The sequence below is a fragment of the Bombina bombina genome, chromosome 1 (genome assembly GCF_027579735.1).
Source record: "Bombina bombina isolate aBomBom1 chromosome 1, aBomBom1.pri, whole genome shotgun sequence".
NCBI classification, from domain to species: Eukaryota; Metazoa; Chordata; class Amphibia; order Anura; family Bombinatoridae; genus Bombina; species Bombina bombina.
This window is the reverse complement of record NC_069499.1, coordinates 425,603,299-425,619,677: the sequence shown is the minus strand read 5'-3', so window position 1 is coordinate 425,619,677 and position 16,379 is coordinate 425,603,299. Positions and strand designations below refer to the sequence as shown.

General features: G+C 39.7%; 1 protein-coding gene across 1 annotated transcript in view; it reads right to left on the bottom strand.

Moving 5' to 3' along the window:
- GCA (grancalcin) overlaps positions 1–15,682 on the bottom strand; it is an 82,374-nt gene extending 66,692 nt beyond the window's left edge. Inside the window, exons 1-2 of the mRNA XM_053698380.1 lie at positions 15,419–15,682; positions 6,246–6,380 (exon numbers count right to left, since the gene is read on the bottom strand). Of these exons, the coding sequence (XP_053554355.1) occupies positions 6,246–6,380; positions 15,419–15,442 (159 nt within the window). The 5' untranslated portion in view covers positions 15,443–15,682. The remainder of the gene's footprint in view (positions 1–6,245; positions 6,381–15,418) is intronic.
- Between the last annotated feature and the right edge of the window lie 697 nt (positions 15,683–16,379).

Below are 16,379 nucleotides of genomic sequence, written 5' to 3'. Positions count from 1 at the left end.
ATTTTTTTTTTTAAAAAAAAAGCCATTTGCGGCCAAAATGTTTCTGCATCCGTACTTAAAACCATATTAAATATCAATATACTGTATTATTCTGTATTTAGTTCTGTGTAACAGAATCAGATTTAACATTTTTTTTGTTTTTTTCCCCAATTATCCAAATAAAGTATAGTCCTAGAAAATTATTATATGCAAAACAGTAAGTCAAGTAATAAACTCAAACAGCAGCTCTAGGCTAGCATGTTTAAATAAGCTACACAATCCGTTTACCGAAAATAACGGACAAAAAAAAACATAATTTATGCTTACCTGATAAATTCCTTTCTTCTGTTGTGTGATCAGTCCACGGGTCATCATTACTTCTGGGATATAACTCCTCCCCAACAGGAAATGCAAGAGGATTCACCCAGCAGAGCTGCATATAGCTCCTCCCCTCTACGTCAGTCCCAGTCATTCGACCAAGAATCAACGAGAAAGGAGTAACCAAGGGTGAAGTGGTGACTGGAGTATAATTTAAAAGATATTTACCTGCCTTAAAACAGGGCGGGCCGTGGACTGATCACACAACAGAAGAAAGGAATTTATAAGGTAAGCATAAATTATGTTTTCTTCTGTTATGTGTGATCAGTCCACGGGTCATCATTACTTCTGGGATACCAATACCAAAGCAAAAGTACACGGATGACGGGAGGGATAGGCAGGCTCATTATACAGAAGGAACCACTGCCTGAAGAACCTTTCTCCCAAAAATAGCCTCCGAAGAAGCAAAAGTGTCAAATTTGTAAAATTTGGAAAAAGTATGAAGCGAAGACCAAGTTGCAGCCTTGCAAATCTGTTCAACAGAGGCCTCATTCTTAAAGGCCCAAGTGGAAGCCACAGCTCTAGTGGAGTGAGCTGTAATTCTTTCAGGAGGCTGCTGTCCAGCAGTCTCATAGGCTAAACGTATTATGCTACGAAGCCAAAAAGAGAGAGAGGTAGCAGAAGCTTTTTGACCTCTCCTCTGTCCAGAATAAACGACAAACAGGGAAGAAGTTTGGCGAAAATCTTTAGTTGCCTGCAAGTAGAACTTGAGGGCACGAACTACATCCAGATTGTGTAGAAGACGTTCCTTCCTTGAAGAAGGATTTGGACACAAGGATGGAACAACAATCTCTTGATTGATATTCCTGTTAGTGACTACCTTAGGTAAGAACCCAGGTTTAGTACGCAGAACTACCTTGTCTGAGTGAAAAATCAGATAAGGAGAATCACAATGTAAGGCTGATAACTCAGAGACTCTTCGAGCCGAGGAAATAGCCATTAAAAACAGAACTTTCCAAGATAACAATTTTATATCAATGGAATGAAGGGGTTCAAACGGAACACCCTGTAAAACGTTAAGAACTAAGTTTAAACTCCATGGCGGAGCAACAGCTTTAAACACAGGCTTGATCCTAGCTAAAGCCTGACAAAAGGCCTGGACGTCTGGATTTTCTGAGAGACGCCTGTGTAACAAGATGGACAGAGCTGAAATCTGTCCCTTTAATGAACTAGCTGATAAACCCTTTTCTAAACCTTCTTGTAGAAAGGACAATATCCTAGCGATCCTAACCTTACTCCAGGAGTAACCTTTGGATTCGCACCAGTATAGGTATTTACGCCATATTTTATGGTAAATCCTTCTGGTAACAGGCTTCCTAGCCTGTATCAGGGTATCAATAACCGACTCAGAAAAACCACGTTTTGATAAAATCAAGCGTTCAATTTCCAAGCAGTCAGCTTCAGAGAAGTTAGATTTTGATGTTTGAATGGACCCTGTATCAGAAGGTCCTGTCTTAGAGGTAGAGACCAAGGCGGACAGGATGACATGTCCACTAGATCTGCATACCAAGTCCTGCGTGGCCATGCAGGCGCTATTAGAATCACTGATGCTCTCTCCTGTTTGATTTTGGCAATCAATCGAGGAAGCAGCGGGAAGGGTGGAAACACATAAGCCATCCCGAAGTTCCAAGGTGCTGTCAAAGCATCTATCAGAACCGCTCCCGGATCCCTGGATCTGGACCCGTAGAGAGGAAGTTTGGCGTTCTGGCGAGACGCCATGAGATCTATCTCTGGTTTGCCCCAACGTCGAAGTATTTGGGCAAAGACCTCCGGATGAAGTTCCCACTCCCCCGGATGAAAAGTCTGGCGACTCAAGAAATCCGCCTCCCAGTTCTCCACTCCCGGGATGTGGATTGCTGACAGGTGGCAAGAGTGAGACTCTGCCCAGCGAATTATCTTTGATACTTCCATCATTGCTAGGGAGCTTCTTGTCCCTCCCTGATGGTTGATGTAAGCTACAGTCGTGATGTTGTCCGACTGAAACCTGATGAACCCCCGAGTTGTTAATTGGGGCCAAGCCAGAAGGGCATTGAGAACTGCTCTCAATTCCAGGATGTTTATTGGAAGGAGACTCTCCTCCTGATTCCATAGTCCCTGAGCCTTCAGAGAATTCCAGACAGCGCCCCAACCTAGTAGGCTGGCGTCTGTTGTTACAATTGTCCAGTCTGGCCTGCTGAATGGCATCCCCCTGGACAGGTGTGGCCGATAAAGCCACCATAGAAGAGAATTTCTGGTCTCTTGATTCAGATTCAGAGTAGGGGACAAATCTGAGTAATCCCCATTCCACTGACTTAGCATGCACAATTGCAGCGGTCTGAGGTGTAGGCGTGCAAAAGGTACTATGTCCATTGCCGCTACCATTAAGCCGATCACCTCCATGCATTGAGCTACTGACGGGTGTTGAATGGAATGAAGGACACGGCATGCATTTTGAAGCTTTGTTAACCTGTCTTCTGTCAGGTAAATCTTCATTTCTACAGAATCTATAAGAGTCCCCAAGAATGGAACTCTTGTGAGAGGAAAAAGAGAACTCTTCTTTTCGTTCACTTTCCATCCATGCGACCTTAGAAATGCCAGAACTAACTCTGTATGAGACTTGGCAGTTTGAAAGCTTGAAGCTTGTATTAGAATGTCGTCTAGGTACGGAGCTACCGAAATCCCTCGCGGTCTTAGTACCGCCAGAAGGGCACCCAGAACCTTTGTGAAGATTCTTGGAGCCGTAGCCAATCCGAATGGAAGAGCTACAAACTGGTAGTGCCTGTCTAAGAAGGCAAACCTTAGATACCGGTGATGATCTTTGTGAATCGGTATGTGAAGGTAAGCATCTTTTAAATCCACTGTGGTCATGTACTGACCCTTTTGGATCATGGGTAAGATTGTCCGAATAGTTTCCATTTTGAACGATGGAACTCTTAGGAATTTGTTTAGAATCTTTAAATCTAAGATTGGCCTGAAAGTTCCCTCTTTTTTGGGAACCACAAACAGGTTTGAGTAGAACCCTTGTCCTTGTTCCGACCGCGGAACCGGATGGATCACTCCCATTAATAACAGATCTTGTACACAGCGTAGAAACGCTTCTTTCTTTATCTGGTTTGTTGACAACCTTGACAGATGAAATCTCCCTCTTGGGGGAGATAATTTGAAGTCTAGAAGGTATCCCTGAGATATGATCTCTAGCGCCCAGGGATCCTGAACATCTCTTGCCCAGGCCTGGGCGAAGAGAGAAAGTCTGCCCCCCACTAGATCCGGTCCCGGATCGGGGGCTCTCGGTTCATGCTGTCTTTGGGGCAGCAGCAGGTTTCCTGGCCTGCTTGCTCTTGTTCCAGGACTGGTTAGGCTTCCAGCCTTGCCTGTAACGAGCAACAGCTCCCTCCTGTTTTGGTGCAGTGGAGGTTGATGCTGCTCCTGTTTTGAAATTCCGAAAGGGACGAAAATTAGACTGTCTAGCCTTAGCTTTGGCTTTGTCTTGAGGTAGGGCGTGGCCCTTACCTCCTGTAATGTCAGCGATAATTTCTTTCAAACCGGGCCCAAATAAAGACTGCCCCTTGAAAGGTATATTAAGTAATTTGGACTTAGAAGTAACATCAGCTGACCAGGATTTTAGCCACAGCGCCCTACGTGCCTGTATGGCGAATCCTGAGTTCTTAGCCGTAAGTTTGGTTAAATGTACTACGGCCTCCGAAATGAATGAATTAGCTAGTTTAAGGACTCTAAGCCTGTCCGTAATGTCGTCTAGCGTAGATGAACTAAGGTTCTCTTCCAGCGACTCAATCCAAAATGCTGCCGCAGCCGTAATCGGCGCGATACATGCAAGGGGTTGCAATATAAAACCTTGTTGAACAAACATTTTCTTAAGGTAACCCTCTAATTTTTTATCCATTGGATCTGAAAAAGCACAGCTATCCTCCACCGGGATAGTGGTACGCTTAGCTAAAGTAGAAACTGCTCCCTCCACCTTAGGGACCGTTTGCCATAAGTCCCGAGTGGTGGTGTCTATTGGAAACATCTTTCTAAATATTGGAGGGGGTGAGAACGGCACACCGGGTCTATCCCACTCCTTAGTAACAATTTCAGTTAGTCTCTTAGGTATAGGAAAAACGTCAGTACTCGCCGGTACCGCAAAGTATTTATCCAACCTACACAGTTTCTCTGGTATTGCAACGGTGTTACAATCATTGAGAGCTGCTAAGACCTCCCCTAGTAATACACGGAGGTTCTCCAATTTAAATTTAAAATTTGAAATATCTGAATCCAATCTGTTTGGATCAGAACCGTCACCTACAGAATGAAGCTCTCCGTCCTCATGCTCTGCAAGCTGTGACGCAGTATCAGACATGGCCCTAGTATTGTCAGCGCACTCTGTTCTCACCCCAGAGTGATCACGCTTGCCTCTTAGTTCTGGTAATTTAGACAAAACTTCAGTCATAACAGTAGCCATATCTTGTAATGTTATCTGTAATGGCCGCCCAGATGTACTAGGCGCCATAATATCACGCACCTCCCGGGCGGGAGATGCAGGTACTGCCGCGTGAGGCGAGTTAGTCGGCATAACTCTCCCCTCGCTGTTTGGTGAAATTTGTTCAAATTGTACAGATTGACTTTTATTTAAAGTAGCATCAATACAGTTAGTACATAAATTTCTATTGGGCTCCACCTTGGCATTGGAACAAATGACACAGATATCTTCCTCTGAGTCAGACATGTTTAACACACTAGCAATAAACTTGCAACTTGGTTATAATCTTTTTTAGCAAAAACGTACTGTGCCTCAAAGAGGTACTAAACGATTAAATGACAGTTGAAATAATGAACTGAAAAACAGTTATAGCATCAAACTTTAAAACAACACAACTTTTAGCAAAGGTTTGTTCCCATTAGAAAAATAACAATAATTAAATTTGACATAAAAATTACAGAGCAACGTTTTTATTCACAGTCAATATAAAATTCTCACAGCTCTGCTGAGAGAATCTACCTCCCTCCAAAGAAGTTTGAAGACCCCTGAGATCTGTCAGAGATGAACCGGATCATGCAGGAAATATAAGAGTAACTGACTGGAATTTTTTGATGCGTAGCAAAGAGCGCCAAAAACGGCCCCTCCCCCTCACACACAGCAGTGAAGAGAAACGAAACTGTCACAATTAAAACCAAACAACTGCCAAGTGGAAAATAATGCCCAAATATTTATTCACTCAGTACCTCAGAAATGTAAACGATTCTACATTCCAGCAAAAACGTTTAACATGATAAATACTTATTAAAAGGATTAGTGACTTTTAACAGAGTAGTTCCGGTGAAATACCATCCCCAGAATACTGAAGTGTATACATACATGTCATTATAACGGTATGGCAGGATTTTCTCATCAATTCCATTCAGAAAATAAAAACTGCTACATACCTCAATGCAGATTCATCTGCCCGCTGTCCCCTGATCTGAAGCTTTTACCTCCCTCAGATGGCCGAGAACAGCAATATGATCTTAACTACTCCGGTTAAAATCATAGTAAAAAACTCTGGTAGATTCTTCCTCAAACTCTGCCAGAGAAGTAATAACACGCTCCGGTGCTATTGTAAAATAACAAACTTTTGATTGAAGTCATAAAAACTAAGTATAATCACCATAGTCCTCTCACACATCCTATCTAGTCGTTGGGTGCAAGAGAATGACTGGGACTGACGTAGAGGGGAGGAGCTATATGCAGCTCTGCTGGGTGAATCCTCTTGCATTTCCTGTTGGGGAGGAGTTATATCCCAGAAGTAATGATGACCCGTGGACTGATCACACATAACAGAAGAAAACAGAACTGAAAATGCCATTTTCGGACAAAACGTTTCTGCGGCCGAAATTTCGGTGCATCCCTATACCACTGTATAAACCAATCTTACCTGACCAGCCACTGCAGAGAAATACCCCCACATTGGATCGGCCTGTTGATATTGATGTTGGCCAAAGAAGCCTCCATGTACATTTGGTGCCATAGTCTGTCCCATCATCTGCATTTGTGGATTAATGCCACCAAACTGGAAAAACAAACAATTAAATTTATAAATAGCAATCTCAAACAGTCGGCTGCCTGAACCCAACTTTTCTTTTGTGATTCAGATAGAGCATGCAATTTTAAGCAACTTTCTAATTTACTCCTATTATCAATTTGTCTTTGTTCTCTTGCTATCTTTATTTGAAAAACAACTAGTACACTTGGTGATAGTAGACGTCACCAGGTTACTTATAAGAGGCGCCTAGAGGTAAATAAAATTACCACAAAATAAATGTGGGTGACGAGCAATATGTTAGAATAACTAGGTGATTCAGTGAACCAACAATATAATAACAATGTATGAGAATATAAAATTACAACAGGAAACAGCAATAGAGGCAAGTGGAGGCCAAAGGGCAGATATATATGAAAATATACAAGAATATACAGACTTTATAGTCCAATGAGTAATTGGTTAAGGGAGTCCTTTTATATGCAAATCCAGAGGGTGTAAAGTGGGGTACATCCAGGGTAAGTAGGCCGCTCCTCCGGTGTGTCTTTCCACAACACAGGAAAGAGAATGCAAAAGGAACAGAATAGAGGGCGCCACATAGTGCAGATAAAAACAACTTTAAATGGCAAGCGATAAGATCAAAAGAATCCTACTCACACAGTGTAAAGCACAGATGTGCAATACCAGCAGTCTGGAACCACACGTCGTCCGGTAGACCAGCGGAAGATATCACCAATGGGAGTCCTCGTCTCACCAGGGAGAGTCCAGAGATTCCCAAATTGGAGTGGTCAGAAGAAGCCAATGGAGCAGGAGTCAGCAAGGATCAACCAGCAGGTCCAGAGGCACAATGCAAGATGTTGAAAAAGTCCAAAGAATATTTCTCCAAGGACAAATATGAGTCAGCAGCAGATGGAGAGTTATAAAAGATTAAAATTTATTATAATAATAAAAACGGCAACGCGTTTCTCAGTGCTACACTTTCATCAGGCCTATCAGATAGCCTGATGAGTGTAGCACTGAGAAACGCGTTGCTGTTTTTATTATTATAATTTTTAATCTTTTATAACTCTCCATCTGCTGCTGACTCATATTTGTCCTTGGAGAAATATTCTTTGGACTTTTTCAACATCTTGCATTGTGCCTCTGGACCTGCTGGTTGATCCTTGCTGACTCCTGCTCCATTGGCTTCTTCTGACCACTCCAATTTGGGCATCTCTGGACTCTCCCTGGTGAGACGAGGACTCCCATTGGCGATTTCTTCCGCTGGTCTACCGGACGATGTGTGGTTCCGGACTGCTGGTATTGCACATCTGTGCTTTACACTGTGTGAGTAGGATTCTTTTGATCTTATCGCTTGCCATTTAAAGTTGTTTTTATCTGCACTATGTGGCGCCCTCTATTCTGTTCCTTTTAGATTTTATTTGAAAAAGGCATATAAGCTAAGGAGCTAGGCAATTTTTGTTTCAGACCCTGGACAGCTTTTTGTTTATTGGTGGCTGAATTTATCCACCAATCAGCAAGAAAAACCCAGCCTGTTCACCAAAAATGGACCGGCATCTAAACTTACATTCTTGCTTTTCAAATAAAGATACCAAGAGAATGAATAAAATTTGGTAACAGGAGTAAATTAGAAAGTTGCTTAAAATTGCATGCTCTACCTGAATCACGGAAGAAAAAAAAATAGGGCTCAGTGTCCCTTTAATCCCTTAAGGACCAATGACGTACAAGGTACGTCCTACAAAAAAAAAAAAAAAAATCCTTAACAACCAAGGACGTACCCGGTACGTCTATCTTTGATCCTGATCGCTTTCAGCCGCTTTCATGTTATTGCAGTGATGCCTCGATATTGAGACATCCTGCAATAACATTTTTTAGCCATCCGATGCAGAGAGCGCCACTGTGGCCCTCTCTGCATTAGACATCAATGGCCATGATCGCTGGTGGGTGGGAGCCGATGCGGGCGGCCATCAACACGCAGAAGTCAACGCAGGGGGGGCCGGATCACGTGCAGGGGTGCGCGCACGGGGGGACACACGCGTGCATGGGGGCGGGAGCGGGTGTGAAGCTACACTATGGGACAATGTGTTTGTAGCTATGGGTAATGTGGGATAGAGGGGGGCATCTACATTTTTTTTTTTAAAACATTATTAGTGACAAACTGGTTACTGTCAGACAGCTGCCAGTACCCAAGATGGCACACTATAAAGGTAGGGTAGAGGTGGAGGGTTAGAGAGCTGTTTGGGTGGTGGTGGGAGGATCCCACACAGCAGAATAGATAAAAAAAAAAAAAAAAAAAAACCAATTATTTTAGTACTGGCAGACTTCGCCAGTACTTAAGATGGTGGGGACAATTGTGGGGTGGGGGAGGGATCGATGGGTGGGATGTTTCAGGTGGGAGGCTTATCTCTACACTAAAGCTAAAATTAACCCTGCAAGCTCAATACAAGCAACATAATTAACCTCTTCACTGCTGGGTATAATACAAGTGTGGTGCGCATTTAGCGGCCTTCTAATTGCCAAAAAGCAACGCCAAAGCCATATATATCTGCTATTTCTGAATAAAGGGGATCCCAGAGAAGCATTTACAACCATTTGTGCCATAGTTGCACAAGCTGTTTGTAAATAAATTTCAGTGAGAAACCTAAAGTTTGCGAAAAAGTTTGTGAAAAAAAAGAGAACTTTTTTTTTATTATTTGATCGCATTTGGCGGTGAAATGGTGGCATGAGATATACCAAAATGGGCCTAGATCAATACTTTGGGTTGTCTAAACCAGTGTTTTTCAACCAGTGTGCCGTGGCACACTAGTGTGCCGTGAGAGATCCTCAGGTGTGCCACGGCAGACTGACAACAGTGTGACATATTTTTTAAACTTTGCTTGTTTTTTTTACTCCCAGTGCAGGGGTAGTTTGTAGGAGGCATGGCATAACAGCACAATACATACAGTATGTGTGTGTGTGTATATATATATATATATATATATATATATATATATATATATATATATATATATATATATATATATATATATATATATATATATATATACACATACACATACACACACACATATATATACACATATATATATATATATATATATATATATATATACACACACACACACTGTATTAGGCTACAATGTGTGATTTTTTTTTAAATTTTGGGATGGTGGTGTGCCACAGGATTTTTTAATTTAATGTAAAAAAGTGTGCCACGGCAAAAAAAAGGTTAAAAATCACTGGTCTAAACTACAGCTAAAATTAACCCTACAAGCTCCCTAATTAACCCCTTCACTGCTGGCATAATACACATGTGGTGCGCAGCGGCGTTTAGCAGCCTTCTAATTACCAAAAAGCAACACCAAAGCCATATAAGTCTGCTATTTCTGAACAAATGGGATCCCAGAGAAGCATTTACAACCATTTGTGCCATAATTGCACAAGCTGTTTGTAAATCATTTCAGTGAGAAACCTAAAGTTTGCGGGGAAAAAAGAGAACTTTTTTTTATTTTATTTTTATTTGATAGCATTTGGCGGTGAAATGGTGGCATGAAATATACCAAAATGGGCCTAGATCAATATTTTGGGTTGTCTTCTAAAAAAAAATATATACACACACGTCAAGGGATATTCAGGGATTCCTGACAGATATCAGTGTCCCAATGTAACTATCACTAATTTTGAGAAAAAAAAAAAAAATGGTTTGGAAATAGTAAAGTGTTACTTGTATTTATTGCCCTATAACTTGCAAAAAAAAGCAAAGAACATGTAAACATTGGGCATTTCTAAACTCAGTACAAAATTTAGAAACTATTTAGCATGGATGTTTTTTGGTGGTTGTAGATGTGTAACAGATTTTGGGGGTCAAATTTAGAAAAAGTGTGTTTTTTCCTCATACTTTATAATAAATTATAAGATATGATGAAAATAATGGTATCTTTAGAAAGTCCATTTAATGGCGAGAAAAACAGTATATAATATGTGTGGGTACAGTAAATGAGTAAGAGGAAAATTACAGCTAAATACAAACACTGCAAAAATGTAAAAATAGCCTTGGTCCCAAACGGTCAGAAAATGGAAAAGTGCTATAGTCCTTAAGGGGCTAAACAATGTTTTAAAATCCATCACCGCCTACAAAATTCTTAGTCAGTATAGAGAGATATTTGTGTGCTCAGACCTATAGTTTTAGGTTTCGTATCACACAAATGATTTGTATTACTAACAGTGCCCTTTTTCATGCCACAGAGTATTCACCAACATGATACACTTCATTGCCAAAAGTATGTGGACACCTACTTAAAGGGACATAATACTCTCCTGCTAATCACTTGAAACTGATGCAGTATAACTGTAAAAAGCTGACAGAAAAATATCACCTGAACATCTATAGGAAAAAAATGAAGATATTTTACCTCACAATATCATCAGCTCAGCAGAGTAAGTTCTGTGTAAAACGTTACTCAGCTGCAGGTTAAAAAAAAAAAAAAAAATATATGGAAGAAATTAACAGCAGCCAATCAGCATCAGCAGTGCTGAGGTCATGAACACTTACTGTGATCTCATGAGATTTCATAGCAAACTTCCTTTAAACTGAATAGGGAAATAAGATGAGTGCGCGTAAGCTTGCCCCTTCCGCTGTCCCGGGACAGACATACTGATTCGCAGCTTAGAAATCATTTACAATGGGATGTGGCTACTGAGAAACTTTTGAGGTAAAATATCTTTCTTTTTTATATATAGAGATGTTCAGGTGATATTTTCTAGTCCGCTTTTTACAGCTATGCTGCATTACTTTCAAGTGTTTAAACATTTGGGTATTATGGCCCTTTAGACATCACTTACTAAAATTATAAGCATGGTTGGTCATCTCTTCTGGAACTACTTCAGCCTCTCTTTTGGGAACACTTTCTACTATATTAAAACATTTTTTACAATGATTTGCTTTAAATCAACAAGAGTATTGGTGTGTTAGGGCTCTAACATTGGGTGAATAGATTTGGATCAACGTAACAACTCCAAACCATGCTAACAAGGTATTAGATGAGGTTAAAAACAGGGCTTGAATATAACGCTAGCACAGATCAATTTTATGTCCAACCAGGAAAGAGCCTTTCCAAAATATTGGCACAAAGTTGAAAGCCTACAATAGTCTACAACTGGGTTTCCAAACTTAAAGTGATAGTAAACTCTACCCTTTTTAAAAACAGATCCGGAATGTCTGATATTTTAGATGGAGTTTAATTCATCAATTGTAATGAAGATGTGCTATAACTTAATATAGATATGAAATTCAAATTCCCTGAGCTCTGCCACCCACTTCAAAAGTCAATTTTCTGTGAGCTAAAGGTTTGAATTGTTGTCCAATCAGCACTCTTGCCTAAACTGCCCTTTTGTAGAAGCTAAATCACTGATTGGATAACAATTCAGACCGCTAGCACACAGAAAAATTGACTTTTGAAGTGGAATGCAGAGCGTGCAGTATTTGAATTTCATATCTATATTAAAAAACACAGAAACTAAGTTATAGCACAACTGATAAATTAAACGCCATATAAAATATCACTAACATTCCAGATATGTTTTTATAAAAAGGGGAGAGTTTATCATCACTAAGATTACATGTTTAATATTTTTTATTTTTCATATTTTATTTACAATTCATGAAGAGTATTGAGATGCCAGCCATGTACTTTCTACAAACAAAACTGGCGATTGTCTAAAGCAGTGATTTTTAACCTTTTTTTTGCCGTGGCACACTTTTCTACATTAAAAAATCCTGTGGCACACCACCATCCCAAAATATACATACTGTATTGTAGCCTAATACAATATATATATATATATATATATATATATATATATATATATATATATATATATATATATATATATATATATATATATATACAGGGCTCAAAATTTCCACTCTTTACTAGCCATTGGCGAGTGGAAATTTAATGGTGGCGAGTGAAAATTAGTGACTGAATTTTGAATCAAAATGTACACTCCTATTGCAGCATTGACAAACACACATTTTGGGCTATGTGCTAAAAATATTATATATCCTAGAATATTCCACTAGGGCTGTAGGAACACCATTAGTGCTTAGACTCTTATTTCTGAGAGGGTTAACAGAGGCAGAAAGAGAGAGAGTGTAGAGGAAAAGTAAAAGTGTATTAGAAAATAGCTTTACAAGACAGTGGAGAAGAAAAGAAAAAGTAAAAAGATATGAGAGAGAGGAAACAAAGAGTGTAAAGAGAAGATATATGGGCCAATTTATCATGCTCCAAACGGAGCTTGTGGGCCCGTGTTTCTGGCATTCACAAAGACCGCTGCTCCATAACCCTGTCTGCCTGCTCTGAGAAGGCAGACAGGAATCGCCGGAATTCGTACTCGATCGGGTTGATTGACACCCTGCTGGCGGCTGATTGGCCACGAGTCTGCAGGGGGGCGGCGTTGCACCAGCAGCTCTTGTGAGCTGCTGGTGCAATGCTGAATACGGAGAGCGTATTGCTCTCCGCATTCAGCGAGGTCTTACGGACCTTTGATAAATAAACCCCATGGCCTGAGAGATAAGGGAGAGGGTAAAAAGAGAGATTGAAGAGAGGAGGTAGGGGAGAAAGATAGTTGAGAGAGAGAAGGGAGAGATGATAAGTAAAATAAAATCTACAAGTCTGCTATGACCTTCCATGACTGTAAGCACTCTCTTTCTCCACTCTCTCCCTTTAACAACTGCCTATCAAGCTGCTGTCTTACCTAGAACCATCAAGTTGATGTTGCTAACTGTTATACACTTATTTATGTTAATTTTTTACTGTATGTAGCATTATTTAATTTGTTATGGTATAAAATAAAAAATATGAAAAATGACTGCACAATAAGGTGTTTCACGATGGCTAAACATATGCAAAGAGTGGGTGGCGTAGTGAGCGTGGTGTGGGCAGGTAGTGGGTAAGATCAGAAGTGGCGAGTAATATTTTGGCCTGGCTAGTAACTTATAACCTGAAATTTTGAGCCGTGATATATATATATATATATATATATATATATATATATATATATATATATATATATATACACACACACACACACACACATACTGTATGTATTGTGCTGTTATGCCATGCCTCCTACAAACTACCCCTGCACTGGGAATAAAAAAACAAGCAAAGTTTAAAAAATATGTCACACTGTTGTCAGTCTGTCGTGGCACACCTGAGGATCTCTCACGGCACACTAGTGTGCCACGGCACACTGGTTGAAAAACACTGGTCTAAAGCGATGTTTACAATAATCTTTAGCTTTCAAGTGCTGCTGTATTCCATTGTCATTTATTGACTTTTCTAGATAAGTTAAATAATAAAGTTTGATTTTTGGAAAGGGGAACAGACACTGGATTTAGGACAATACCATTTTGATACTTATGGAGGAATACACACATTTGATTCTTTGCTGAACAATGTTTCAATATCACTAAATATTTCAACAATTGTTCAATTTTAGAACTTCAGAATGTTCTTTAAAAAAAAGGTATATGAAAGGCAAAAATGTTTCTTGATTCAGATAAAGCATGCGATTTTAAACAACTTTTTAATGCACCTCTATTATCACTTATTCACTCTCTTGGTATCTTTAGTTGAAAAGTAGATATATACGTAGGAGCCGGACCATTGCGGAAGCACAATATGGCAGCAATTTTGCAAGAGCACAAGATTACAGCACTGTTTCCTGCCATGTAGTGCTCCAGATGCCTACCTACGTATCTCTTCAACACAGAATATAAGGGGAATGAAACGCATTTGATCATAGAAGTAAATTGGAAACATTTTTAAAATGGTATGCCCTGAAACTAGGATTGCCACCCTTCCCTTAAAGGGACACTGAACCAAAAATGTTTCTTTTGTGATTCAGATAGAGCATGCAATTTTAAGCAACTTTCTAATTTACTCATATTACCACTTTTTCTTCATTCTCTTGCTATCTTTATATAAAAAAGAAGGCATCTAAGCTTTTCTTGGTTCAGGACTATGGACAGCAGTTTTTGATTGGTGGATGAATTTATCCACCAATCAGCAAGGACAACCTAGGTTGTTCACCAAAAATGGGCCGGCATCTAAACTTACATTCTTTCATTTCAAATAAAGATTCCAAGAGAATGAAGAAAATTTGATAATAGGAGTAAATTAGAAAGTTGCTTAAAATGTCATGCTCTATCTGAAACATGAAAGAAAAAATTTGGGTACAGTGTCCCTTTAAAATACAGAAACTTATAAATTACACATGCTGCAGGATGTGCAGGGAGGAATATGAATAGTGCTGTCCAGAAACACAATACATGTTCCTCCCTGCACACCCTGCAGCATGTGTAACTCATAAGTATCCAGGAAAACATGGCTGAGGTGGCAGCCCTACCTGAAACACAACAGAACATTTTAAACTTTTTTTTTTTTGCAAGCAGTTTGCAAATAAAATAGTTTGTTTTTAACATGTAAAACACACACACATATATATACACATATATATATACATATATATATATATATATATATATATATATATATATATAAATATAAATAAGTCAGGCTTGTTTTTAGGTAAGCAGTTTAGAATTTACTTCAGATTATGATGGGGCCAGAGATTGAACCAGATCATTTATACTGGCTTTGGATACTTTTGGGTTTTGCTAAATACTAAAAAGGAATAATTTGTTTGTAAAAAGCTGACAAATAATGGTTATTGAGATATTTATTCAGAAACACTGTATTACTCATTCAGCGAGCATACTTTTGTTACTAGCTGTACGAACTACTGAGCTGAAATCTGCCTGCAACAATAGCCTATTATATATAAATAACCATAGTTACTTATAGGCCTCGCACCATGAAATACCCAGAGCATATAACCTCTCATATTTGTGTGGAAAATACGCTTCACTAGAGCCTAGCTCCAAATAGCAAATCCGGATAGTACCAGTCTAAACCGCACTAACCCACGAGGAAGCAAATGCGTGAGATTGCTTGTGTTGCGTGCCCTCTGCTAGACCCCAGCAAGCCCCCCATTATACTCACTCCTCCGTATCCGGGGTACGCCATGGTGATAGCTGTTAATTGAACGTCTTCTAACGGAACAGGAGGCGAAAACTGTACGTTGATGGCTGCCTACAATATATCTGTGTTTAACAGAGCGATGAGGCTCCCAGGACCCACTGAACCTGTTAAATGGGAACTCAAATTCTCGGAAGTATAGCGAACCAAACACCACTGAATTCCCGTTAACTCTCTCACACTATTGGTTGCAAAGCTTCCCAGCGTGCCTCGCCCTCCAAAAGCTTTGCCCTCCCTGATGACGTCACGTCGAACGTTGACAGCTTCATTGACCGCACCCCATTAAAGCGTTGCTATTTTGATTCTTCCATTACATTGGACTGCCGGTTAATCACGTGAATCTTTCTGGCCACTGGCTACTTCACCATATTTACTAGGCGTTTCATCGTGATTGACAAGACGTCCCGTTGCTAGGATACGATGTTCACTGTGGAAATGGAAATAGGGTTCACATTGATTTGTTTTCACAGATTTATTCATTCTATAATGGTGCTTGTACTGAGTCTTTCAGGAAGGTTTATGTCGTGCAAAAAACACCGAATCAAGTCTCATTTATTGAAAAGATATAAAAGTATGATTTATGAGCGAAGCGAATTTACACGTTATTACAAAAGTATAAGGGGCGACAAGAAAAGCAAAGAGGGATATACATGTGTTTTGAGGGTTAATAATATAGCTAGTGTGTGTTCAGCTGGTAAAATTGTATATTCTTTGCTAGTTCAAGAGTATGTGATAATAAGGGATGCCTCCAAGTAACGTATTTATCAAACAAACCCTAATATCTGGGCAAATCATTCACTCAAGCCCTATAAATTCCACTCATTTTTTAAGAGTTGTCACAGACTTTCTTTGAAAAATATTTCATAGTGTGCATTCATTTTCATATCTCTTGATCACGTAAATCTAATTTACATGGTACTTTAAA